Here is a 25,825-nt window from a genome sequence, read left to right on the forward strand (position 1 = left end):
TGATAAGTATAACATTATTAATAGCTAGGTCAACAAGAAAGTGTAAATAGATTGGCACCAAAGTGACGATTGTGGATAAAGAAAATGGTCATCGGTTGGCAAAAATGTGTCTGATTGATCGACAAAGCAAAACGATCAAATAAAGTTTTAGCAAAACTAATTAATTGGTGGGTGTTTATTTTAAGGTGTAGAATTGTGGTTCGAAAGTGTATGGTTAAAAGTTCACTCAATATGAGAATTATGTCTTAATTCTTAAGGATAATTGTGTATCAACTAATCAAGATGCAATTGATTCTGAAGTTTTATTGATTAGCGTTTGATCTGCATCTTGTTTGCATTGTAAGTTCTAATAAATTGGAATCTTACATTCAGATACTACACTACTACAAAAAAACTCATACATATCAGTAATTTACTGATATCTAAGGCCCCTAAAATTCGATATAGGAAAGCGTGATATCTATTCTCATTGGTTTACATATCAGTTTTGAACTGATATCTATAGAGATTTTTAAATCAGTTCCTTTTTAAAATGCGATATACTTTTCCTTCCCAGATGGTTAAAAATGCAATAAGTGATATATTTATAATATATTAAATCGGTATGGTTTTCAGAACAGATATCTTATAAATGAATAATATGAGTTTTAAACGTAGAACTGGTATAAATATTTCCATAGACATCTGTATTGTGTATAATAACGGATATCTTAAATCAAAGTTATATGTGTTTGAATTACGGAACTGGTATACATTGTCTGATAGACATCGGTATTGTTTCTCATAACTGATATCTAATATCTGAATTATATGTGTTTGAATTATGAAACTGGTATAGACAGTGTTATAGATATCGTTATTGTTTTTAAGAACTAATATCGTATATCTGAATTATATGTGTTTAGAGTATGAAACTGGTATAAATATTTTCATAGATATCGATATTAGTGATAAGAACGGACATCGTAAAAATCTATTATATGTGTTTTTATTGTAGAACTGATTTTGAAGCCATGATTTGTATCAGTTTATTTTCCCAAAAAAGATATCTATACTCTATACCATTTCAGTTTTTATATTAGAATTGATCTTATATATTTCGAAATTAGAGTTATGTAACACATGTTTTGATATCGAATTTATGTTTAGAAAATTGATATAAATGGTTAACACCATTGAACCATCTGCTGCATATTTATTTAGTGGCCAATTTACCTGCACAAAGAAGCTAAACAATCCATTCTATTTCATCAAATGTCATATATTTCAAAGGACTAAAAAGTTGTCATATCACAAAAATTAGGGGGAGACCTCATCATCTCTAACCCCTTCCTTCAAATATATCTAAGCTAGCTAGGCTAGGCATCACCTAAAACTACCCTTTACAAAAACTGTTAGGCAGTAGGCATGCATTTTCCCAAAAAACTAGGCAGTAGGCATGCAATTCCCCATTCCACTTTACAAAATATGGGCATGGCAGCATTTAAATTAATTGATCTAAGTTCTATAATATCCACAAAATGGCACATTCAGCCATCACCACATATACCAAAGCCTACACATAATTCAAGTTAACAAAGTCACCCCATTCATCAACTCGAACATCATCAATTTGGTCTTTGGTGTAACTACATCGCTTGATCTTCGATTTGCTCCACTGAAAACACAGGAAAATTGTATTAGCTCAATAGTAAGGTAGCTTAAAGCTTGCTCATACTAAAATAATGCTTGCAACTAGCTTGTGCAAATTCACATAACTAACACCGTGGAAAATAGGTATTCTTAACATGAATATATGGCTAGCTAGCTATATATATGCATTAAGGTATAAATTGCTAGACAACTTTTCAAAGGTTAGAGGAATTAGACATGCAGTAGAACGGTTAAGTTTGATGTATTAGAGGCAAACAAAAGAGAACTTAGTACAAATTGAATGCATACATAAAAAAAGAACAATATATAGAATGTAGAAAGCAGAATTTTGCCAACCATGATGATGGCCACGTATGGCCGGTTTTGGTACTGACCAGTTTTTTAAGGCAGGTTCAGATGGAATCCTTCGTTACTGTGAGGAGACACAAGAGATGGCAATGATTAAGGAAATCCATTTGAGTAGGTTCCAGCTGTATTCAATATAAGCAATGCAGTTAACCACTATTTAGAAATTTCAAGCAAGTATATAAGCAAATATATATTGTACATTGCATCCGCAACAAAATCTATGGTCATGCATATGCATTCAATGGATACCCAATGGAGGAATTGTCAAGATTTTAGAGTGGGATAGTAAAAGAGTTGTATTTAAAGATGATATATATAAAGAATAGAACCTTCTACATGTCCATTGTATCTGCTATTTGGTTGGGTACGTGCAGCAAACTTATGCCTTAGCAAATTGGAAACAACCAGTTCAAAATGGATACAACTTTTTGAAGACCATTTAGACTTTCTAGAAAAGACATCAAAAATTCAATTTTACTTGCCTCTTCCATTAAATCCAAATCATGGATGTCTGTTTTAGTTGTCAATGAGTGATCATTCAAGCCTATAGTTCACTGCTGGGATATCAGCATGCTAGTGATCGAACACCCCTTCCTGCAACAATAAATTAATGCAAACACATGAACAAGTTTAATTTGCACTGATCCAATTGGCTGGAGAGATGGCATGTGCTTTACTTAATATACAAAGACCAATAAATAAGCAAAGAGATACTTTGATAGTGTGAGTGGTTGAAGAACCTATATTCCAACCTCTCTTAACTATTTAACTAATTATTTAGTAGACTAACAAATAAGAAGATAACTACTATACATGGAGCCTACTAAAAATGTACCTACTTCTGGTACCAAAGCCTCCATGTCTTGATTAATTACTTGGAGATGCTTCTATTACTTCTACTAATAATGATTAATATCATTTACGAAACCTTCAATCAAAGCTACAAAGGTTAGATATGCATGCTTGCGTGTAAGTCTAAATGACTGAAGGGTGAATTACCTCACCATACAGATCGTGTTGATCTAGGATCACTTTGCCTTCCGGCTCTGCCACGAAGCTGTAATAAGACATCACCATTTATATAAGAATCATATTCAACATTGAAGACATTGGAGAGAAAACATAAAAAATGATATATGATGAAAGTAAATAGTAAAGTTTCGTTATCCAGGCTAATGTGATATACTGTGTATGTACATAGGCAAAGAATCTTTGGCTAATGAAAGATTAAGCCATCAAGATAATTAAAATGAAAATTGTCAAAGGAAAAAAAGGACCCATATATAGAAGAAAAATCTTGACAATTCCCAAATTGGAATTGGATGACCACATAATAAAACTAATTAAGTTCAATTTGTGCCAAAAAATCATGTTTCATGAGTTAAATCCAGAACCAAATTATTCCATTCAAACAAAAGAACTTGAGAACAAGAAAGATAAGGACATGCCATATGGCTGTAAACAATATATATAACATGTAAACGTCATCTACATAATATTTATGATTTATTTACATAGCCCAAAGTACAAAGCTAACAATACCAAATATTTAAAACACCCCTGACCTTACTTCAAGCTAAAGAACATAATTTAACATTTGAACCATGAATATTAAAATGGTATTCAAACTAAAAATAGCATTCAATTTAGTAAAACCTACAAAATTTGGGTGATTTAAAAAAACAAACTTACTAAGTAAAGATGTACAAATTAAAATAAAGAAGCAAATGCCAAACATTGTATGTCCCCTGTCGATGAACCATCAGCTGCTTTATAAGTATAGCAACTAAGAACAAGAAACTCAAGCATGACATTAGATTTTCCAAACCAATATAAAAGAACAATTGGCTGGAGAGGTGGCATGTGCTTTACTTTAATGTACAAAGACCAATAAAGAAGAAAAGAGATACTTTGAGTGGTTGAAAAACCTATATGCCAACCTCTTAACTAGTTAACTACTTATTATTTAGAAAGAGAAGAACAAATAAGAAGATAACTGCTATACATGGAGGCTACTCAAAATGTACCTGCTTCTACTAGTACAAGATCCTTTATGCCTTGATTAATTACCTGCAGATGTTCCAGTTCTTCAGCTGCAGACCATAACCCTGTTTCAAAACATTCTCAACAATGATATTATTAAGTTGCCATGCACGCAGACTCAGCTAATGTCTCTGATTTATCATATCTATTAATTAAGTCTGAAATATTTCAAAACTTTGCTGATAGATTGTCACAACAATTAATAATTTGAATACACATCTCTACACACCTTAAAGGATCAAACAAAGTAATATAGTAATAATCCCTATACCATTTTGTACATTAATCACTTAAACAATCACCAAAACGCAACAAATTACAGACCTTATATGCAGAGTAGTTCAAGTATACCTGATAGGAAAAGAATATATATACCTGATAGCAAATTCCAGACTTTAAGTCATTTTCATGCAAAAAAAAAAAAAGTAAGTACTCGTTGTAACAGTACACAGTTATGCAAAGTGGCCCAAAGGAAAGCTTAGCTTCCAGCTGCAGTTAAAATGGAAGCGGGTGCTTTTGTGCACATGTTTTCTATATATATCAAATCACTACATCAGCATATGCTTCTATATATAAGAATTTTCTAAATTTGAATGGTTAATATAATAAAAGAATTTAATTTATCTCTTCCTTCATCCCACATCTTAATAAGAAGTAATTAAACTATGATTACAAATTAAACTTTAAAAATGCACCTATTTAGGCTGACCATTTCGACCACCAATCGTAGTTACAATAATGTGGCCAGTTTTAGTTCCATTCCCATCAAGGATACAAAAGGAAACTAAAACTATCAGTCAAATGTGATATGCACATGCATTAAGACTATTCACGTGCCATTGGGAAAAGGACACTAAAATAAATAAATGTTTGTGAGACTTGAATATTATATTACAAAGGACACAAAAAGTACCAGCACATGGAGCAAAGGTTTGTATGCGATCAAGAGTGGCTAGCCTCTCTCTCACAGCCAACCAGAAAACAAAACTCATTCTAGGAATATAATGTCCATACCAAATCAGAATGACACCATACCAAATCAGAATGACATCAGTCTGTTAGGGGAATAAAACACTATATAATGAGGTGCAAAAAGTAGGAATGGACGTGAGCTAATCTAACTATGCTAGCGTTTTCAGGTCCTGTGCAATATTATCAGCATACAGGTTAGGCACTCAGAACATTCTATAAAAATTCCAATCTGATTTCATAGTCTCAACTGCCACATTGGACGTGTATGCAAAATGTGCTAATATATCTGATTCCAGAAAGATATTCAACTTGATGCGAAACTATAGTTTGCAGTCATATATATAATGCAATTACTGTTGGCTATGCTCGAAATGAGCAAGGTTTTGAAGCTATTTCTGCTTCTGCAGCTATCACTCCAACAAATTAACATAAGTTATACAACATTCAAAATCATTACATTAAAGCTTCATTTCATCAAACGGTATCTATTTACAATTTTTACTTGAAGCTAGGAAGGAAAATATATAGATATATAACATCTCAGACGAACTGTTCAAAATCAAATCTATCCTGGGATCCCATTCCCTTGATAGGCCATGAGCAGCCCTTACACACACACTTGTTCCAAAGGCCACCTATACATATATTTATATATAAAATACATTTTTTTAGGGGGATGAAGTGCTCTTTTTGTCTATGGACGGTACGAGTCACAAGGTTTCCTTTACTACACTAGACTGCACCTTGTTTTTGTAAACAATTAAGGCCAACGCAAAAAAGGAAATAGAGAAGGGAAATGTATAACAAAGGGCCAAAACCAGAGAAATTAATATTCTGATACAAAAAATAAAATAAACAATGACCCAGTCTGGATAGAAGTGCTCCGTATATAAAGCAATATGAAACAAACAAGGAAAGCCAAAACAGATCAACCTCAATTGCAATAGCAAAAATGAAACCCAAAACTGCTTAAACCCACCTCATTACCACAACTGCTTCCATTTCCTATCGAAAAAACAAAACTTGTCAACAATAATGATTGAAATATAAAAAATATTTTTTTATAAAATATATACAAGAAAAATTAATGATTCAAGCTAAAGTCAACCAAAATTTTAAGAGAAGACAACCATTTCATCTTTGATCTTCATTTCACATTTCATTAATTTCCTCAGGGAGGTTATCAGCAAAACTTGTGTTTCCACTAGGATTTTTAACAGTCGAAACAGGTACTGGACCAGCTGAAGCCATCTATTGTGTACTATATAACAACTCAGATGTTCACTTTTGCAATTTCTATAAGGGAATCCAGAACCAAAACCAAAATCAAAACTAAAACCAAATCCCCCAAAATCCAAAACCTTAATAAATCCAAAAAAAAAAAAAAAAAGATTACGCTAAACTTACCTTGCAGTCATGCTCCTCGGCGAAGAACTCGCGGTTCCCATCGCTCTTGAGAATGGAGTCGTTGGAGTTATGGCAAGGATGGTGTCGCGGACCTAGACCGGGAGGCCGTACTCAAGGTCCAGGAGGCAGACCTGGCAGACGTTCTTGAGCTTGCTGCAGGTCTGGTAAATCTTGACCTTCTTGAATCGGGCATCGCGGTCGGGCCATCGGAAGACGGTGAAGGGGCGCGTGCAAATCTTCAACTTCGTGCGCGACCAAGAATGGCTAGATCGATACAAGGATAAGGCCGGAGATCGATGCTGGTCTGGGTGGGTGTGGTTGAGTTTGGATGTGAGTGGGTGTGTGAGTGTGGCTGCAGGTATGTGTGAGTGTGAGTCGATCTGTGAGGCAAGGTATGTGGGTGTGGTTCTAGCTTTTCGTCGATCGATCGACGAAGGAGATCGATGAAGAAGAAGAGTGTGCTTGAGATCAAATGTCTGGGTGTCTTGAGAAGAAGAAGATCGGGTGTCTGGAAGAAGAATAGTGTGCGTGAGTCTGAGTCTGGGGTCGTGTTTTGAGTTAGGTTGTAGGCCAAAATTTATTTTTTAAGTAGTCTGAACAGTAGCGCCTTTCTCTTAGGATTAAGTTTGGAATCAGTTTTTTACGTTAGATATGAGTTTTAATGAATAGTTAGATAAATTGAAAAACTTAAGATATCATATTGAAAAATGTTGTGATCTCTAAAATATTATATATATCAGTTTTAAAAAAAAAAACACTTAAGTGATAACTGTGATATTAAAAATCCTATTATATCGAATACTTTTAAAACTGATATTAATATAGTGATATGTATGAGCTTTTTTGTAGTAGTGCTATTTCATAAGACTACATTGCAAAATGATTAGGATAAAGAGAAAATTGGAGGGGAAAATAGTTATAATTCCTCTTTGTTTAATTATCGGTCTCATTCTTGACAACATTAACATGCGAGTAAACTCTTGTCATGCCAAAAGAAAAAAAAAAAAAAAAAATGTGATCCCATGCTTCTTGAGCATTACACTTGACTAGCCACGTGATATGTGCTAACTAACTACATGAATGGCCTCTCAGATTGTTGAAGATTATACTTAACTGACCACATGACATTTGCTAACTCGTCTCTCTCTTATTCTCCCTCTCAGCTGTGTGAGAAATGGAACTTTTTGGAGATGAAAGACAGGCAATTAATCACGTTCTTGTAGAGCAGGAAAAAATATATTATTTTGAGGATTTTGTCCAGAAACTAATATATGCTTCGCACGCTTTTGTCAATACGGAGCAAGCCTACACTTGTGTATTGTTGGCGAATATCTTTTGAGGGCCCATTTTTCTAAAGCCCAAAAAGTTGACTTATTCTGGCCCAACCCTAAAGTTTTTTTGGTTAGGTCCAACCCTAAAATTAGAGAACAAGTTATCAATGCCTTATGAAAAACACCGACGGTTGGAAGGGCGTTAGGCCCATGCTCAATACAAGGTTTGAGCTATAACTTCTGTCCACCAAAACCTAAGAATTGAATTGATTTTTATGAGATTCATCTCACTTGTTTGTATAGATGACTTCCATCTAAGTTGTTTTAGGTTTGGGAGTTAGAATGGATCTTGGACTAAAACAATTAGATGTAAAAACTTCATTTTTATGGTGATTTAGAAAGACATGTATACCAATTGGTCAAAAAAAAAAAAAAGAAAGACATGTATACATCTTCTTTTTCACAAAAAAAAAAAAAAAAAAAAGGAAAGAAAGGAAGACATGTATGCATGAAACAACCAAAAGAGTTTAAAGTCAACATAAAAAAACACAGTTTGTAAGTAGAGGAAAAGACCATATGCACTAAAGTAAGTAGCTATACAATTATATAAAAAGTTTCACCCATGTGTAGTTCTAAATCGTGCTTGTGCTCTAATGGTTCCAAAACTATATTAAAAACACTTACACATACTATAGTATTAGAGATGAAGTCATTACTCATAATGGCTTCGAAAAGTTAGGTTGGGCCACTATTCAAAGTCTAGATATCTTTGGTGACATTTACTTATTATGAGGTAGATCCCACCCACTCTTTATTCTCCAATGTTTATTTTTTTATTAAAAATATCAAAGTTTTTAAAAAGGTTTTCTCTAATGTAGATTGTTAAATGCGAAATATTACAGATTATGAGTGAGCGTTCAAATTAGATTTTCTTTAATGTAAAATTTTGAATACGAAGCATTGTCAAAATGTGAATGAGTATGTAAACGTTCGACGTTGTTTGAACATATATTAGGCATTTAAACACTCAATCCCATCCTGCACTTTTTACCTTAGAGAAATCTCGATCTTGAGTTAGCACAACAGTAAATATTAATTTAAAAAAAAAACAACAACAAAATGTCAAACAAAGTGCTCCAAGCCTATCAAAAACATAGTGTTCAAGCCTATCCAAAAAAAAAAAAAGAGCTGAAGCTCATTTGTACAAAAAAAAAAGGATTATTACCACTTTTGCCCTCTGAAAGTGTAATGAAATCTCAATTCACCCCTTATTGTTTCAATTGTCTCAATTTACCACCTGATAGTATATCTCGTGTTTCAATGTGCCCCTTTGGTTCAATTTCATCATAACCTCCGTCAATTTTGATGATGTGGCACGGTAAATTGGTCATTTCGCCACTTAGACCATATATGAGTTGCCACGTATAAAAAAAAAAAAAAAAAAAACCTCCCTCCCCTCCCCACCCAGATCTGGCCACACCCACCCACCCACCCACCCCTACCCCCAGCCCCGCCCCACCCCGCCCTACCCATACCCAACCCATGTGTTCAAAGTTCTTGCTTTTCTTGAATTTCTGGGGTTAATCTTCTTTTTTGATCTAATTGGTAACTGAGTTTTCTTTATTTTTCAGTTTTATACTTGTTTGTGGGAGTTTTCAAGGTGTTCAAGTTAATTGATTGCTTCAAATTTATAGTTATGTTAATCCTATCATTTGTTGTAAAATTATATTAATCCTATCCTCTGCTGTAAAATTTGTATTTAATTCATTGTCACACCCAATTTTTTGTTAAATTTTAAGTGATTTATTACCTCTAGACTTTTCCCCATTAAAATCAAGCCATTGTTTCGTCTAAAAATTTTGGTTTTTGCCAAAATTGGCAACCAAAGCACTTACTCTGTTTCACACAATTGAATTAATATCTTTGTTTCTGTTCTTTTCAGTCTATTAGAAGCCATTGATCTCATGCTTAATGGCTGGTCGAGGGTGGGAGGGAGTTGGTCGGGGCTAGGTAGGGGGAAGGAGGTGGGCCGGGCTGGGAGGGAGGAGTGTTTTTTTAAAATTGTATTTAAAATTTTTTTATTTTTAAAATAAATTTGTAAAATATTGTATTTTTTAATTCATTTATTTTGTCAAAATGGAGAAAAATACAAAAATATTTTTGTCACGTCATCAAAATTGATGAAGGTTATGACGGAATTGAGCCGAATGACATATTGAAACATGAGATATAGTATCAGGTATCAAATTAAGACAATTGAAACAATATGAGGTGAATTGAAATTTCGTTACACGGGCAAAAGTGGTAATAAGCCAAAAAAAAAAAAAGTGCTGAAGCTCATCCAATCAAGTTTAATCTTGGGACACGTGTGGTTCACACCTACGTACACATCCACACTCCACGCCCATTCCTCTCCTTCCTGGGCTTTTCTCAGTTCAACTTTCAACTATACTTTATCCCTTTTTCCAATTTTACCCCTCCCTATCCCTCTTTAACCCCCACTTTTCCTCTCGCTGGAGCCGTTGATGCAAAGAAAGGAACACAATACAGAGGCACAGAGAAGACTGTGCCTTCCCGATCCACCCGACTCAACTCGCTCTGGTGACTCAGAAATGGCCGCGGCTATCTCCGAGAGAGTGGAGCTGGCCAAGCTATGCAGCTCACGCGACTGGTCCAAAGCCATCAGAGTCCTTGACTCGCTCCTCTCTCAGTCTTCTTCTATCCAAGACATCTGGTCCGTACAAACTCTCTCTCTCTTTCTCTCACTTTGTCATTTGTAATTCTAAACCCTAATGATCTTCAATTCCTCAATTGAATTGGCTTCTGATCGATGTGTGGCTCCCAATGTTGGTCTTGCAGCAACAGAGCCTTCTGCTACAGCCAATTGGAGCTGCACAAGCACGTAATTAAGGACTGCGATAAGGCACTTCAGCTCGACCCCACGCTTCTTCAAGCTTACATCCTCAAAGGTTTTTCTCCGTTCAATTTAATCAAATTTGCGCTATTATTCGACTTAAAAATGTTTGTCTCGTTTTCTTGAAAATATGGATACTTAGAGTAATTAGATGATGATGAAACCTCAAGTGTACAACAATTAACCTCCTCGGTGCGGAGTTACTTAGGAATTTTCAATTAGATGATACAGTATGTCAGTATCGTCATAGTTCAGCTGTGTAGTCTCAATTTGAATTTAGTTGAACTTGTATGGCAAATGTGAAGCAGTTGCTAGAATTTGTGTGTAACAAAATTAAGAATGCTAGGTTCATTGTTTGGACGACTTGCAGCATGGTTTGTATCAGCCCTTCTACATTTTGGGAATTTTTTGGTAATCTAAAAGTTACTTATCAATGATGTAATGAACGTTCTATGGGAAATTGGAATTTGAATTTTTGTGTGTTTTAAAGTTGGTTATTTCAACTAGGGAAAATTTTAGCTAAATGACTTCAACTATACCCCATGTCTCTATTCAGGACATGAATTTTACTTTGTGTCAATTGAAAACTGAAACTTTCATTTTGTGTCAATTAAGGATCCTGTTTTTATTTTTATTTTTTATTTTTATTTTTTTTATCTCAACTTTGGCCCAACATTGGACCCATCAAACTTCTACCAAATTCATATACTGGGTTTAAAGCTATGCATCTCTTCTTTACAACCATATAAAGATCACTCACATCGGACATCTACAACTCCAGATAATCGGCCCCAAAGTAGGGTACCCGAAATTGTCCAATCAAACCTCTAGGAAAATATCTGAAAAATTGGATAGGTTCGAGTACCCTTCTTTGGGGTCGATTATCTAGAGTTGCAGAGGTCCGATTTGGGTGATCTTTATATGGTTGTAAAGAGTTAATGCATATTTGTGAACCCAGTATAATTTTTCTGAATTTGGTGGAGGTTTAATGGGTCCAACGTCGGGCCAAAGTTGAGATAAAAATTGAAAAAAACAGGGTCCTTAATTGACACAAAATGAAAGTTTTAGTCATCAGTTGACACAAAGTGAAATTCATGTCTTGAATAGAGAAATGGGTTATAGTTGAAGTCCTTTAGCTAAAATTTTCCCATTCCAACTATTAGGAGCCTACTCTTCATATTCATTGTGTATGAAAATATATTTAAGAATTATAAGAAAAAACAGAGGAAATACACTTTTGATTGAAGAATTTGATAATATATCTACTTCATTATGAGGAAGGTAAAACAAAACAAATACTGAAACTGCATGGTCATTATTGAGTCTACAATTCATATTGTTAGAATCAGAATGCTCTTTGGATGTATATATAAGTATGCACTCTCAGTGTGCACTTATTTTATGCTTTCTATGATTCTATGTCGTAAAAATTCTAAATGCTTGTATGCAAATAAATTATTAAATGAATTACTCTCGCTGTTGGGGCTCAGCCATTCTTGCAATCTTAGACTTATGGTTTCTGTCCTCTAGGTTGTGCATTTTCTGCTTTGGGACGGAAAGAGGATGCTCTTTTGGTTTGGGAGCAAGGCTATGAGCATGCTTTGCGTCAGTCAGCAGATCTGAAGCAATTGCTAGAACTGGAACAGCTTTTAAAAATTGCAAAACAGGATAGAAGTTTTGGACATGAAAACCATGGAACAGAGTTGGTGTCATCTATATTTGTATCTGAATCAAGACCACAAGTTAATGGGAAATCAAGTGAAACTTATAAGAATCACAATAAATTGATTGATCAATCTAAATCATGCAGTGAATCAATGGTTACCTCTGAGATCCATAGCAAGTCTAATGATAATTTTGACGCATGCAATGGAATAGGTGAAAAAGCCAGAGAGAATAAGAAGTTTGATAGCAAAATGAATGGGAATCATGATATTCACCATAAACCGAGTCATGACTCTGAACCATGTAACGACTTAAGTGATAGATGCAGTAAATTACCTATGATTTGTAGCAAATCAAGTGACGTAACTGAAACTCCCTCAACACCCCCCAAGTTAAGTAATAAATCTGACATACGTAATGAAATTAGTGATGAGCCCAGAAGAAATAAAAAGTTCAGCGTTTCCAGAGTTTCAAAGACCAAGTCAATAAGTGTGGATTTTCGGCTATCAAGGGGTATAGCAGAGGTATGTTACATTGCCTTTATTTCCTAACCATTTTTCTGTTTGAGTGCAGTTATTGTTTATATTGAATTCCCTGTGTTTTAAACCTTATATTCTGTTCAACGTATAATGCACCTCTTTTACAGGTTAATGAAGGGAAATATGCTCATGCCATATCTATATTTGACCAGGTAAAGTTTCTGGCCATGTGAGTCATCCTGAAAATTTTCCGGCTATTTGTAGTTTGCCTTCCCATCTTTATTTTTCCTTCGTTTTTTTCACTTTTACTTCTATTCTTTCCCTTTTTCTTTTGTGGTCTGTGGATGGGAACACCAGGTCTAGAGGGTCATAGTTTTGTGGGGCCGTTAGCAAGTTTTATGAGCATTTGCATTCTTGTATAATTATATGCGCAGATATTGAAAGAGGATCCTAACTATCCAGAGGCACTAATAGGGAGAGGGACAGCATATGCATTCCAACGAGAACTTGAGGCTGCAATATCTGATTTTACAAAGGTAATTGACTAGCCAATATCTGACAGAAAAAGGAAAAATAGTTGGTTCTACATGCAAGAAGTTGATTTGATTTATTTTTCAGGCCATGGAATCAAATCCATCAGCTTGTGAGGCATGGAAACGGAGAGGGCAGGCTCGAGCTGCCATGGGAGAATTTGTTGAGGTGTTTATACTACCTTAATTGGTTTTTTGTCTTTCTAATCCAGTGCTACTTATTATGGTTTCCTATATGTGATTTATTTATCAGAAAAACTAACAAGAGATATGCACTATTATGCTTATAATAAACTAATGAATATTTTTGTTCATATGCTTTTAGACTGTTCCTCCAAATTTATTATTGGTAGAATAATCTTTGTTTCCTGTAATGACACAAGTACTGATGTGTATGTATTGCATCCCCTTACGATTCCAGGCCATTAAAGATTTGTCCAAGGCATTAGAGTTTGAACCAAATTCAGCAGATATTCTACATGAAAGGGGTAACTTTCTCAAACCCCACATTTTTACATTAATCATTATATTGCAGCATTCAGTTTCAGAGGTCTTAATCTCTACTTTTTTTTTTTTTTTGTATAGATAAAACTGTATTATAGGAATTCTATTATTTTGTTGTCTATTTTTGGTGGAAATCTGCATCTTCTTACAGTTTATCAGGCTCAAGTGCTGTTAAGATGTTGAGACAGGGGTGTAAGTGAGCAATTTTATAGAGAGATTGATAGTATAGAAGCTGTAGAAGTTTGACATTCTAGTTATTGAGACTGCACTTTTTTCTGGAACTATAATTGAATGAAAGTTTAGCAAGTGACGGAAACTATTGCGTGATTTCCTCAATGCTATGAGTAACACAATAGCTGATATAACCACATGTATTAGGAAAACTATTTGGTATACTTTTATTAATAACCAAAAACAATGAGAGCAGGTAATGACAGCGCTGTAGCATTGTAATTTTTACAGGGATTGCCAATTTCAAGTTTAAGGATTTCTACAGTGCTGTTGAAGACCTATCCGCATGCGTGAAACTTGACAAGAATAACACATCTGCATACACATATATGGTGAGTCTTCAAGATTATCCTGTTGATTATGTTGTCTGGTAATTGTTCATGCAGTGTACCTGGAATTAATCTTGTACATTTGATTGAACTCATATTTGATTCCCTAGGGTTTGGCATTATCTTCTATTGGTGAATATAAAAAAGCTGAGGAGGCACATTTGAAAGCAATTCAATTGGATCGGAATTTCCTTGAGGCATGGGGGCAGCTAACCCAGGTATCCATGAACAACTACTTTGTTTACCCAGGCCAAATGAATTCCTATCAACAGTTAAAAAAAACATTCTGTATCTAGTTCATTTCATTGCCTATACTCAATCTCAATGGCAGCATTACTGGTGAAAAGCAGAACCTCATGGAATCAATATGGTATAATGTCTCTGTTAAAGAACATAGTAATCATGTAATACTCTAGGATCTGGGGATAGGCTCCTAACTAATTCTTGGTAGCAGTTTAATAGTTCGCTCTTAATTAATCATAGAGAGCGAATTGTATTTTCCCCTTTGTCTTATACAAATCAAGCAGTTATAACAAGTAGAGTTCTTGTGGGCATGTGGATTATTGCAGTTCTATCAAGATATGGCAAACCCAACCAAGGCTTTTGAGTGTCTTCAGCAAGCTCTACAAATTGATGGGAGGTGAGCATTCCTATCTGAACTAAACCATCCGTGTTATTAATGTTTAGGCTGATCTTCAGGTGCCTGATTTAATTGAGGCCCCCAATGTTAACACTGGAGATATACTTGTTTGTCTAAATCAAGGTTTGCCAAAGCATATCATTTGCGTGGTCTACTGCTCCATGGGATGGGAGAACACAGGTATGTTCCACAAAATCATCAATCTTTGGAATGAATTGTTGACTGATGTAACCATTAACCAGTTTTTACTCTTAAAATCTTTCCATGATCTTGTGAAGCATAAATGATTTTGGATTACTCCTATCTCTGAGCATATGGTAGATTTTAGTAAACTGGGATGAATTGTTATCGTCATCAGTTGCAAGCATTGTGCGTATATGCATTATAACAATCCACTTAAAATGGCATTAGGCACTAGAATAGTCCACAAGCATGATAGCTTTATTTTTATTTTTTTGGGGGTTATAATGTGGGTCTTCTGGTTTCAATACTGGGTCTGTTAGATTAGGGATAATGACTCTTGGCCATTTTCATTAATGAAAAAGTTGCCAATATGTCTTGGAGATGCTGACTGAATTTATGGCATTTTTTCATTGGAATTTACCATTGCGCTATTTTTAAAAAGGCTGTGTAATTAATTGCTGGTTTTATTTTGCAGCAAGGCTATTAAGGATTTGTCAACTGGCTTGAGCTTTGAGAGTGCAAATATTGAGTGTTTGTATTTGCGGGCATCTTGCTACCATGCTATAGGAGAATATGGACAGGCGGTATTATAAATTGTTTCTTGGCTTGGTTTGGAATACCAGCTGCATGTTTAATCATATTATAACACTGATCTATTGGTCACAGGTCAAGGACTACGATGCTGTGCTGGATTTGGAGCTAGACTCAATGGAGAAGTTTGTGTTGCAATGCCTGGCTTTTTATCAGGTTTAATTCGATCTGGAATAGTATGGCTTATTTCATGTTTGTATTCTTGCACTTGTAAGCACTATGTAAGTTCTGATGTGCAGGGACTCAAAGGTGTAGGCACTACGTATCTCTTGATGTGCAATTCCATCTTATAGCATATATCTTTATTGCAGCTTGGACACTTTTCTCCTTTGCATTTAAATTTCTTAAATGAAATAATGTGATCCTTTTATGCATAAGAAATCACAAATTAATAACAGAAGGGACACTAACGAATGACAATCTTATTTGATCTCAAACTATGCATTGCCATTTTGACTTGTATGATAACTTGATTTTTTTTATTTTGTTTTGTTTCCAGAAAGAGATTGCTCTGTATACGGCATACAAAATCAACAGTGAATTTTGCTGGTTTGATATTGATGGAGATATTGATTCACTTTTCAAGGTGATATTGAAGATTATATTTTGTTTTGATTTTCAGTTCATTGTGAGGATTTTTTCAACTACTTTCTGTCAGAGCATTTCAGTGTGGTGCATGCTTCTCAACTCAGAAATTTTTCATTGTTTAGCATAATCATACTTAAGAAATAAATGCATTACTGACATTTCGTAAGTAACAATACAAAATATATTGTGTATAAAATGTCATCTATGAAATATAAAGTTAAGGTATTCCCCTGGATAGACCTTTCAACAACTAATTGTGAAACTGAAGAAGCTGAAATGTGAAAGATTCAAAATATTTTCTTTTTTCGGTAAAAAAGGCTAAAGCCATGGAGAATTCTCTTGAAGAACCCACACACACATGCACACCCGAACCACTAATTTTTTTTTTTTTTTTTTTTTTGTATTATGGTTTTCTTATTTTTATAATTTTGAAGTCCAACAATGTTACCCCAAACAGAGGCTAAAACATATCCTCCTATAAATCAGTATCTAAAAGGAACATCAACAAATTGCTTTGTTGTTATTTTTTTTTTTAATTCTCCCATTACATGTTTATTGTGCGTTAAATTCAGGAGTACTGGTGCAAAAGATTACACCCCAAGAATGTATGTGAAAAGGTCTATCGGCAACCTCCCCTGCGTGAATCTTTGAAGAAGGGCAAGCTTAGAAAGCAAGATTTTTCAGTTACAAAGCAAAAAACTGCCCTTTTACAAGCTGCTGATTGCATTGGAAAGAAAATCCAATATGATTGTCCTGGCTTCTTACCAAATAGGCGTCAGGTGATTTTAATATCAAGAATAACTTTGAATTTAATCTACGTTCATTGTTGTGGCTTCTTAATTGAACTTCTTCCCTATTTTCCCATTTATTCTAGTTCTAACTTTTTATACCTGTTTGAGGTTTCTTGTAATTGAACATATTGCCTTGAAAAAGTTCCACCTATCTTGTTTATTTTCTAAATTTGAACAATCCGGATCAAATAGATTCAATTGAAGCTGCAGATGTTGCATTGCATCTGAGCCCCATGATCTTTCACCCTCATATTTAGAAGCTAAAATGGGATATGATCTGCTAATTAAAGTTGCTCAGCCGAAGGATTTGCAAAACATTTAACCAGAGGTGCATCAAGCAAGGTTCCACTTTTACCTCATGGAATTTTTTTAAAGCTGATTCACGTTATCCACATCATTGTCTCAAGCACAAAGATTTGATCATGAGATAAATATGACCATGCTTGATGCATCAGACGAGACTCTAATATTTGATTCAATTTTAAGATGTAAATTTACTATTCTATTTCAACCAAGTTTTAAACAAGGAGCTAACATCTGTACTCAACTGTGAATTGTTAATTTTGACTCATTATGCAGGTGTAGACAAGTTAAATTGAACTTCTGTATGGACCATATCGTTTTAAAGAAGTAAAAAGATCAACCTTTGTAATTTTTAGTATTACTGTAGAACTTTACATTGTAGCATTTAGCACTGTCTGTTTGTTGACTCATTTCAAGCATTCAACTCTACATATATATTGCTTATGCATGTCCATATTTCTCTAGTTTTCCTTTACCCTAAGAGCTTTTAATTAATCAACCAATAATTCTGATAATTTGCTCATGTTCTGTGTCTACCAGCATCGTATGGCAGGATTGGCTGCTATTGAAGTTGCACAAAAGGTTTCAAAAGCTTGGCGGTCCTTCCAAGCAGAATGGAAATATTCTAATAAAAGCACATCAAAGTATGGTAAGAGAGGCCGGAGAAGGGAAAGAATCAATTTGCCCAGCCAGAATAGAGGTGGTGCTGGTTGTAGTACGAGTAGCTCCTCAGAGACCTCAACTTCATATAGCATTACAGAGGCTAAATCATCTGGTCGTTCTATGATGTCATGGCATGATGTTTATTCATTAGCTGTCAAATGGCGGCAGATTTCTGAACCTTGTGACCCCGTTGTGTGGATTAACAAGCTGAGGTATTCCATTGTGCCTGTTAATTTATAAATAATCTGCATGCTCATGGCCACAGGACATCATGTTTGGATTGAGTTTCATTCTTTTTTTCATTTGAATGGATAAATTAGATAGTCAAATATTTTCTTACGTTTTCTAATACGTGGATTTCTCCACAACTCAGTGAAGAGTTTAATGCGGGATTTGGGTCTCATACACCAATGATCCTTGGACAAGCAAAAGTTGTTCGGTACTTCCCAAATTTTGAAAGGTGAATGTCTATAATGGTTCCATTTAGTATTGAACTGTTTAAACAATTCTCCCCCCCCCCCCCCCCCCCCCCCTTCTCTCTCTTTCTTCTACTGCTCATCACTTGTCAATGTGGCAGAACATTAGATGTCGCAAAGACTGTCATTAAGGAAAAATCATGTGTGTATAACAAGGTAGATAACATTATTGATCTATCTCGAGATGGAAAATTGCAAGATGTGAGTTCACTTAATCCTTTATTTATACTTTTGAAAATCCTATTTTATTACTTGAAGAATCTATTCTATCCTATATTATAGTCACTTTTAATTCATAATTCTGTTGCTCTTCTTTTGCATGGATTACCCTCATTGAACAATCATTTTTTCATATATAAAAAGTTGTTCACTGGTGTAATTATATTCATGCAGATTATGCATGCAAAATCCTGCGCTGATCTATACAGAGTTGTTGGTGAGGACTTTTGGTTGGCTACTTGGTGCAATAGTACTGCCTTTGAGGGGTAAAAATGCATATTCTTAAGATTTTATGTCCTTGCATTTTAATTGTATGCCATGCCTAGTTTCTGGTTATTTCTGCTTGTTTCAGGAAGCATCTTGAAGGGACGAGGATTACCCTAGTAAAAATGTATAGGTTTTTGCTCCTTGGCTTCCAACTTTCCTTTTATTTTCTTATTTTATGTTAAGAATTGTTGCTTTCCATTTTATTTACTCTTTTATTTTTCAATTTTTGGATACATTAAATGATTTTTCTAGGGGGGAGCACGGATATGACTTTGCAATCAGAACACCTTGTACACCTTCTAGATGGGATGAGTTTGATACCGAAATGGCAATGGCATGGGAAGTATGTTACCCTACACCTTTATAACACAAGCTATATAACACAACCCCTTTTGTCACTGCTTCAAATGGAACATATACATGCTTATTTTCTTGGGACTTCTGCGCCGCTTAATGTGTGCAAGGCAAAAGGAATTTTTTGCATTTCACTACCACGCGCTTGATTCTTGGATCCTTGATATGATCAATTCATTGTACGGGAAGAATATGTCAAATATGAGACCTGAGAAGTGCCTCTAGTACCTTTTACCATCCCCTGGTTTTTTATGTGTAGTCTTCTCAAGCATTATGTTGGCCAGTGAAATATACTCATACCAAGATCTAGCATAAAGCATATCTGAATGTGATTTGGCTAATCCTTACCTATGAAAAGAGATAATTTGTTAAAAACCTAATTAAGAAAAAGATAAGAATACTTAACATCCAATCTGAAAGCTAACCTGAGCCATAAAATAAAACATGCTCCAGAGTGTTATTCCACTCTCCCACATATCTATCTCTACAAACCTTGTGAACTTCGGGCCCGTTTGGTATCCTACTCAATTTTTTTTTTCAAAAATTACGATTTTTTTTCAAATGTGAGTTTTCAAAATCAATTTTTAAAATTTGAAAACGTGTTTGGTATGAAATTTGAAAACAATTTTTAAATTTAAAAAATGATGACTTCTAAGAAAAAAGGAAGTGTAAAAAAAAAAAACGATGTTTTATCATTTTTAAAAAGAGGCATGTTTTTGAATTTTTCTCTAAAAACTGTTTTTAAAAATGGTCTAAAAACACGTTTTTTTGACTAAAACTTGTTTTTTTGTTTTTGAAAACAAAAAATAGTTTTTGAATAGAATACCAAACAGGCCCTTCATTTCTCGTATGACCCAAAACTGATGCCTTCTCAGAGTTATAACCAATCCTTCTAGGATCATGCAAGACTCTTAGCCCTAGTAATCCTAGTTCTTGATAAACGAGTTGATAAAGTTTATGAAAGCATAAATTGGTACTTGAGATATTCCAAACATTCGGCCACCATATTCTGCTTAAGCAAAACTTTAAGATGCAATCCCTCATTTTCTCTCTTTCATGGTGAGTCTTCTGGATAGACTGGACCTTTTAGGTTGGTGCTGAAGCAGGTCTTAGCTAGAGGTGCTAACAAGCAGTTTTCTATATTCTATTGTTTATCTTTCACTCGGTGTGTTGACGGTCCTTGTTGGTGCAACCCTTGGTGGTGTATACTATTGGATTTTTTTTTTTAGAATCATTTGGTTGAGTAAACTACTAACATTTGCATCTACCAATTTGGATTGGCAGGCTATATGCAATGCTTATTGCGGTGAAAATTATGGGTCTACTGACTTCAATGTGCTTGAAAATGTGAGAGATGCAGTTTTAAGGATGACATATTACTGGTATAACATTTGACCTTGATGCATGGATATGGCATGTTTGTCTTTCAAAAAATATATAATTCTAAATAAAGATTATATCCATATCTAATTGTTTTTCAGGTACAATTTTATGCCTCTTTCAAGAGGCTCTGCAGCTGTTGGGTTTATCGTTATGCTCGGACTGCTTCTTGCTGCTAATATGGAGTTCACAGGAAGTATCCCACAAGGTTTACAGGTGGATTGGGAAGCCATTCTGAACTTCGATCCAAACTCTTTTGTGGACTCGATGAAGAGTTGGTTGTATCCATCTCTGAAGGCAACAACATCCTGGAAAGATTATCCGGATGTGGCATCAACTTTTGAGACAACAGGTTCAGTTGTTGCTGCTCTAAGCACTTACAATGATTGAGCTTTTAAAAGTGCTGAAGAGGTGAGTTCACTGCATCAGTAGGTCTGATGAGAATGCGGTATAGTTCACTTGTTGTTAAATAGTTATGGTCTTGGGTATTCAATATCTAAGTATACGACCTAAGCTCACTTATTGCACTTGTATTATACATTGTGCTACTCTTTAATTGCTCGGAAATATGTCTGAATTGTTATCAGCTATTAAGACTTAGAGACGATCCCGTTTTTCATTTGGCACCTTCAGTTTTATTCCGATCACCCAATAATTTTGTGCTGACTTTCTAAATTTTGACTTTGTGGCAGCAGAATGTTTGTAAGCAAGCAATGTATTTAAGACAGTTGTTTTTTCCTGGAGGTCTTACTCTGCAGAGAGAAACTGGGTCAACTGGAGGCAAGATACTTGCAAATCTTACACCGGCTTGTAGATTTGCACCGGCTTGTATCATTGTAAACATGCTGTACTTTTATTAATTGTACATTTCTCTAGGATAGTAAAATTGTAATTTCCTTCTTTGCCCCTTCACAATGAATTTGCTTCGCGTGTTTTAATTCACAAGGGATCTCAGGCATTTTTAGAATTGAACTTTTCCTTTTCATTTGGTGATTGTATGACTATTATTTGCCTCCATAGTTTTTCACTTTTTCTTTTCTTTTTCCTATTTTTTTACCTCAACTAATGTATCAAATGCTTATTTGGAATTGGCTTCACTCAAATCTCATAATACTTTTAATAAATAAGATGGTCATGTCATCTGTTACATCATATTTTACTATTCGATAAAATTACTTGTATGAAAATAACTCTCATATTTTGGTATTAAGTGACATTCGCAAATGACATGACATTATTTTATTTATTAAAAACTAGTGGAAATCACATGAAAAAGTGAGACCAAAAGTCAGGCATCTCAATTATCAACTCTATTTTGATGTTTCTAATATCACTGAAATCTTTTTATTTTTTTTGGTGAAATATCACTCAAATTTTTGAATGTGATGATGCAAAAGGAATAGGATGCCAAATAATGTTCTTCTAGAATGGTGTTCAACTTTGTCAAACAAATCCAGTCACAGATATGCTTAGCAATCCATACCTAATTGAAGATATATTAATATGTCAGATAGTTGTGAATCCATGCAATTATTTATCTTTTGCCAACTTAAAAGTGCAATTAGTGTAGTGTTAGGTAGGATCCCATATAAATCAAATCTCTATGGGCATTAAGAAAGGGTATGGTACTGGAAGGTTTTGTAATGGTTAATTATTTTATTGTGTCTTGACCTGGAATGTAGGCAGACAGATAGAAAGTGGAGGAACAAAATCCAAAGTGAGGTTGGTATTGATTTACTGTATCTTTCATCTGAACATTTATGGTCAACTATGCAACCCAGAACCCAATTTCCCTTTGGAGGTGGTAAATTATTCTAAATAAAATCGCTAAGATTTTTTGGGGAAGGGAAATATAAATTTAAAACATTTTCCAGCAAAGTGGAGAAAAATAACACTAGATGAATAATTGGTAAAATGTTGCTAAGCTAATATGCTGAAGCCATTTATTCAGGAGGATCAAGGTTTACAAAGAGAGATTATTCTGGCACCCAAACATAATTTCTTGCACTCCTCTAAATTATCACACATGAGGAGTGAATAAGGCTGATTTTGGAGTGTCAAAATCATCTTCCAAGACCTATTTTATAAACTCACCTGATAATGTTACAAGTCATACCAATTAATGAAAAATCTATAAATCTACTACATAAACACAGAACTGATAATGTGAACCCTGTCAAAAAAAAAAAAAGTAATGTGACATATAAAGACAATGCAATTTAATACAGATTTTGTCAGTCTATGCAGAGTACAAAAATTGACTCATTGTTGTCAATGGAAAGCTTCATTGCCAAAGATCGGCCCCCCACCCCAAATTTGAGGTCATTTGTCTGTATCTCTTAGACTGTTAGTTGCCTACTTGCCTAGAAAATTAAAAGACTCATTGTCGAAGTTCATGGCCATGCACCTACCTATCAGTGCAGGAGTAGGCAGAGGATGTCTGTTCTTTCAGAAGTGCATGGTTCCCGGCCATGTATACCAGGTGTTTCCATGAAGTTGTAGGAGGCAGCTGGGTCATGTTGATACGTGCTGGTCACGTGATCGTTATCGTGAGAGAAAATGATTTGTATACAAAAATTTCTTCAAAATTGATCAACGTCCAAATTAGTTGATCCAAGTCTTCTTACAAAACCTAATTTGAGTTACCATAGAAATTTGATGAGACCCCTTGTGTCCCTTGCCCTATTTTGAACCTTGCCAATCTATCAGTGACATTGACACCCTTTTTTCTTCGTCTCGCCCTTTCTAGCTTTCTCCTCCTTTTTTCAGCAAAAGTTTCTTCCACAATGGTAGGCTTACCTGTAAAAGAAATGAATTGTTCTAAAGGCTTAGCTAAAAATCTGCCGACATAAAAATGTTGTTAGATCAAATCTGAATTATTAATTAGGTTCACTCTTAAATGAATGCGAAGTCCAAATTCATAGAAATAGACTATCTGATGCTTGAGAGTTGAGAGTTGAGAGACTCACTGCGCACACCCTTCTCCTTCATCTTCTTCTTCATCATTACATGCCAAGTCGCAGGAGCAAATTGCCAAGTGGCATTCATCTGCTTGTTAATCATGCGCGCCGCGTAGTATGGGATTCTGGCACCTTTGCTTTGCTGATCAGACTTCACACTTCGGCCATTAACAAACGTTAAGCAGTCCATCAAGCTCTCTTTTCCCAATCCCATCATGTCATAAGCCTGTGATCTCCTCCACAGGCTCTTACCATGAGGACTCACCGCACTGGATAAGCACAGAGCTCGGGTTGTGTCACTAATGGCAGCCTCTGGATTCCTCAGCAGTAAGTAACACTGAGCTCTGTTGCTATGAAGCACAAGCCTGTCTCTTCTCATTTTTAATGGGCACAAATCCAAGGCCTCTGAGTACTTCCTCACAGCCTTTTCAATGTTGCCTGACCAAAAGTTCACATTTCCTTGCTTTTTCAACTGGCCCACCATTGATTTTCTCTCTCTGATTTCAATTTCAGACATCAACTTCTCCCTCTTTTTTCTGTCAACCTTCAAATCCCATATCTCCTCCAATGCTCTCTCAGCTTTCTTGCTCCCCAGTTTCAAATTACCATACTTGATTTTGTGGTAATCTTGTAACACTGTCTGTGTGATTGTGTCTCCTACTTTTTTGGGTCTTCTGAGCTCAACCAGATCAACAAGAAACACAACTGCAATGTCCATGACTTTGTATCTGGTTTCTGGGTCTTTGAGAAGAAGTAGCAGAGAATCAATGGCCACCAGCTGCCAATCATGTGAAGACCTTGAGACATTGCACAGTGTCCCTATGACTTCTTGTAAATCTGCTACCCTTTGCCTTCCAATTTTGGTGTGACAAAGTGTTTTTAACAGTCCAATCCCAGCAGGTGAGGTTGGATTTTCCAGTCCACCCCACATTCCACACAATTCCATCAAAAATTCTTTCTTGCAGATCAAACTCAGAGACTTTTCTCTGCATGCAAAGGAGCGTAGAAGATAGAGAGACCAGCACTGAAGCTGGCTAGCCCATTCCTCTGCCTTTGTGTTCTCAATTTCAAACCCTCCAAGCCCTTTAGTAAGCAAATTACAATGATACTTCAACCTCTTCGAACCTTTCAAGCCAATAAACTTATCATAAACCTCTTTAAGGCTTGTTGAGGCTATCTTCATGGCTAATTCTACAATCTCAACTTCATGGTTCACAGCAATGGCTTCAAGGACCTTGTCATGGCCAGCCATGTGACCAAGAGCCCGAACTGCCACTCGCTGCTCGACCCAAGTGATCTTACCTCTCATCAGCTCCATTAATGGCGAAACCACGCCGGATTTTAAAGCCTTCTCTGCAAATTGAGCCTTGTTCATGGTGTAAGAACCAATGATATGTGCAGCATAGTAAGGGATGTAGATGTTCTGGTCACTTAGCAGCCATTTCTTGTCATTGATGCCTTTGTGGATGAGCTTTGCCATGCATTCGAAGATCCCGAGGGATGGGAATTCGGGGTCATTAGGCTGCTTCATGGCTATGTTCCAGAGGCTACTTAATTCAAGGATGTGTTCTTGGTCATTTCTGAGAGGCATATCTTTGAAGGCTTTCATGATTTTAGCTTTTTGGAGAGATGGGTTTGGCTCATTCATGGCGCAGAAGAAACAAGAGGGTTTAGTGCACACTGGCTCAGAGGGCAGTTTGGCAGTCTTTTTGGTTGGATTGTTTTGGAATTGTGAGTCCATGGTTGGGAGAAGAGAAGTTGGAGTTTTATTGGGTTTTGGGGTTTCATTAACAGGCATCAGATAAAAAAGAATGCTTAGTTTAGTAAGGTTTTGGTTGTGCAAGTGTGAGAGAGCAGAAAGTTACAGTAAATAAAGAATCAGGGCAAGTTTTCTCCCACAGTCTAACATGTCATGTTATTATAATTTCAATCTAAATCATTGATTAGATTAATTTTTATTTGAACTTAAGGTGTTAGATTGACAGTTTGATAGTATAACATATTAAATATTTGACAATAAAACATTATTTTATAAGATAAAGTAGAGAACAACTCTAGGTACTC

General features: G+C 35.3%; 2 protein-coding genes and 1 long non-coding RNA gene across 20 annotated transcripts; 1 reads left to right on the forward strand and 2 right to left on the reverse strand.

The window, feature by feature from the left end:
- Positions 1-1,240: 1,240 nt before the first annotated feature.
- On the reverse strand, positions 1,241-6,986 carry LOC147284352 (uncharacterized). Of its 17 annotated transcripts, none has more exons than XR_015122374.1 (9): positions 6,424-6,986; positions 6,147-6,312; positions 5,996-6,021; positions 4,072-4,109; positions 3,001-3,058; positions 2,837-2,929; positions 2,484-2,595; positions 2,028-2,123; positions 1,241-1,657 (listed from the first exon to the last, which is right to left on the reverse strand). It is a non-coding gene; the product is annotated as an uncharacterized LOC147284352 (long non-coding RNA). The 17 variants fall into 17 exon arrangements; XR_015122372.1 differs by having other exon boundaries at positions 3,006-3,058; positions 4,029-4,109; XR_015122373.1 differs by having other exon boundaries at positions 4,029-4,109.
- A 3,213-nt stretch (positions 6,987-10,199) lies between these two features.
- Positions 10,200-21,843, forward strand: SRFR1 (Tetratricopeptide repeat (TPR)-like superfamily protein). 2 transcript variants are annotated; one of them, XM_086243808.1, is made up of 24 exons: positions 10,200-10,428; positions 10,554-10,663; positions 12,139-12,797; positions 12,920-12,964; positions 13,187-13,288; positions 13,371-13,451; positions 13,704-13,770; positions 14,249-14,349; positions 14,457-14,564; positions 14,916-14,986; positions 15,110-15,166; positions 15,645-15,753; positions 15,836-15,916; positions 16,260-16,346; positions 16,921-17,127; positions 17,983-18,317; positions 18,479-18,565; positions 18,683-18,782; positions 18,975-19,066; positions 19,153-19,191; positions 19,320-19,410; positions 20,706-20,803; positions 20,903-21,212; positions 21,497-21,843. In XM_086243808.1, exons 1-23 carry the CDS (start codon positions 10,220-10,222, stop codon positions 21,189-21,191), a joined length of 3,225 nt encoding a protein of 1,074 aa, XP_086099934.1. In that variant the 5' UTR covers positions 10,200-10,219; the 3' UTR covers positions 21,192-21,212; positions 21,497-21,843. The 2 variants fall into 2 exon arrangements, 1 of the variants encoding a protein (XP_086099934.1); XR_015122302.1 differs by lacking the exon at positions 20,706-20,803 and having other exon boundaries at positions 21,494-21,843.
- Positions 21,844-23,024: 1,181 nt separating this feature from the next.
- LOC147284354 (uncharacterized) lies at positions 23,025-25,633 on the reverse strand. The gene is made up of 2 exons (XM_086244890.1): positions 23,771-25,633; positions 23,025-23,600 (listed from the first exon to the last, which is right to left on the reverse strand). The coding sequence occupies exons 1-2, from the start codon at positions 25,557-25,559 to the stop codon at positions 23,434-23,436; spliced, it is 1,956 nt and encodes a 651-aa protein (XP_086101016.1). The 5' UTR covers positions 25,560-25,633; the 3' UTR covers positions 23,025-23,433.
- Positions 25,634-25,825: the final 192 nt, after the last annotated feature.

This window comes from Dryas octopetala, chromosome 5 (assembly GCF_963921425.1).
Source record: "Dryas octopetala chromosome 5, drDryOcto1.1, whole genome shotgun sequence".
NCBI classification, from domain to species: domain Eukaryota; kingdom Viridiplantae; phylum Streptophyta; class Magnoliopsida; order Rosales; family Rosaceae; genus Dryas; species Dryas octopetala.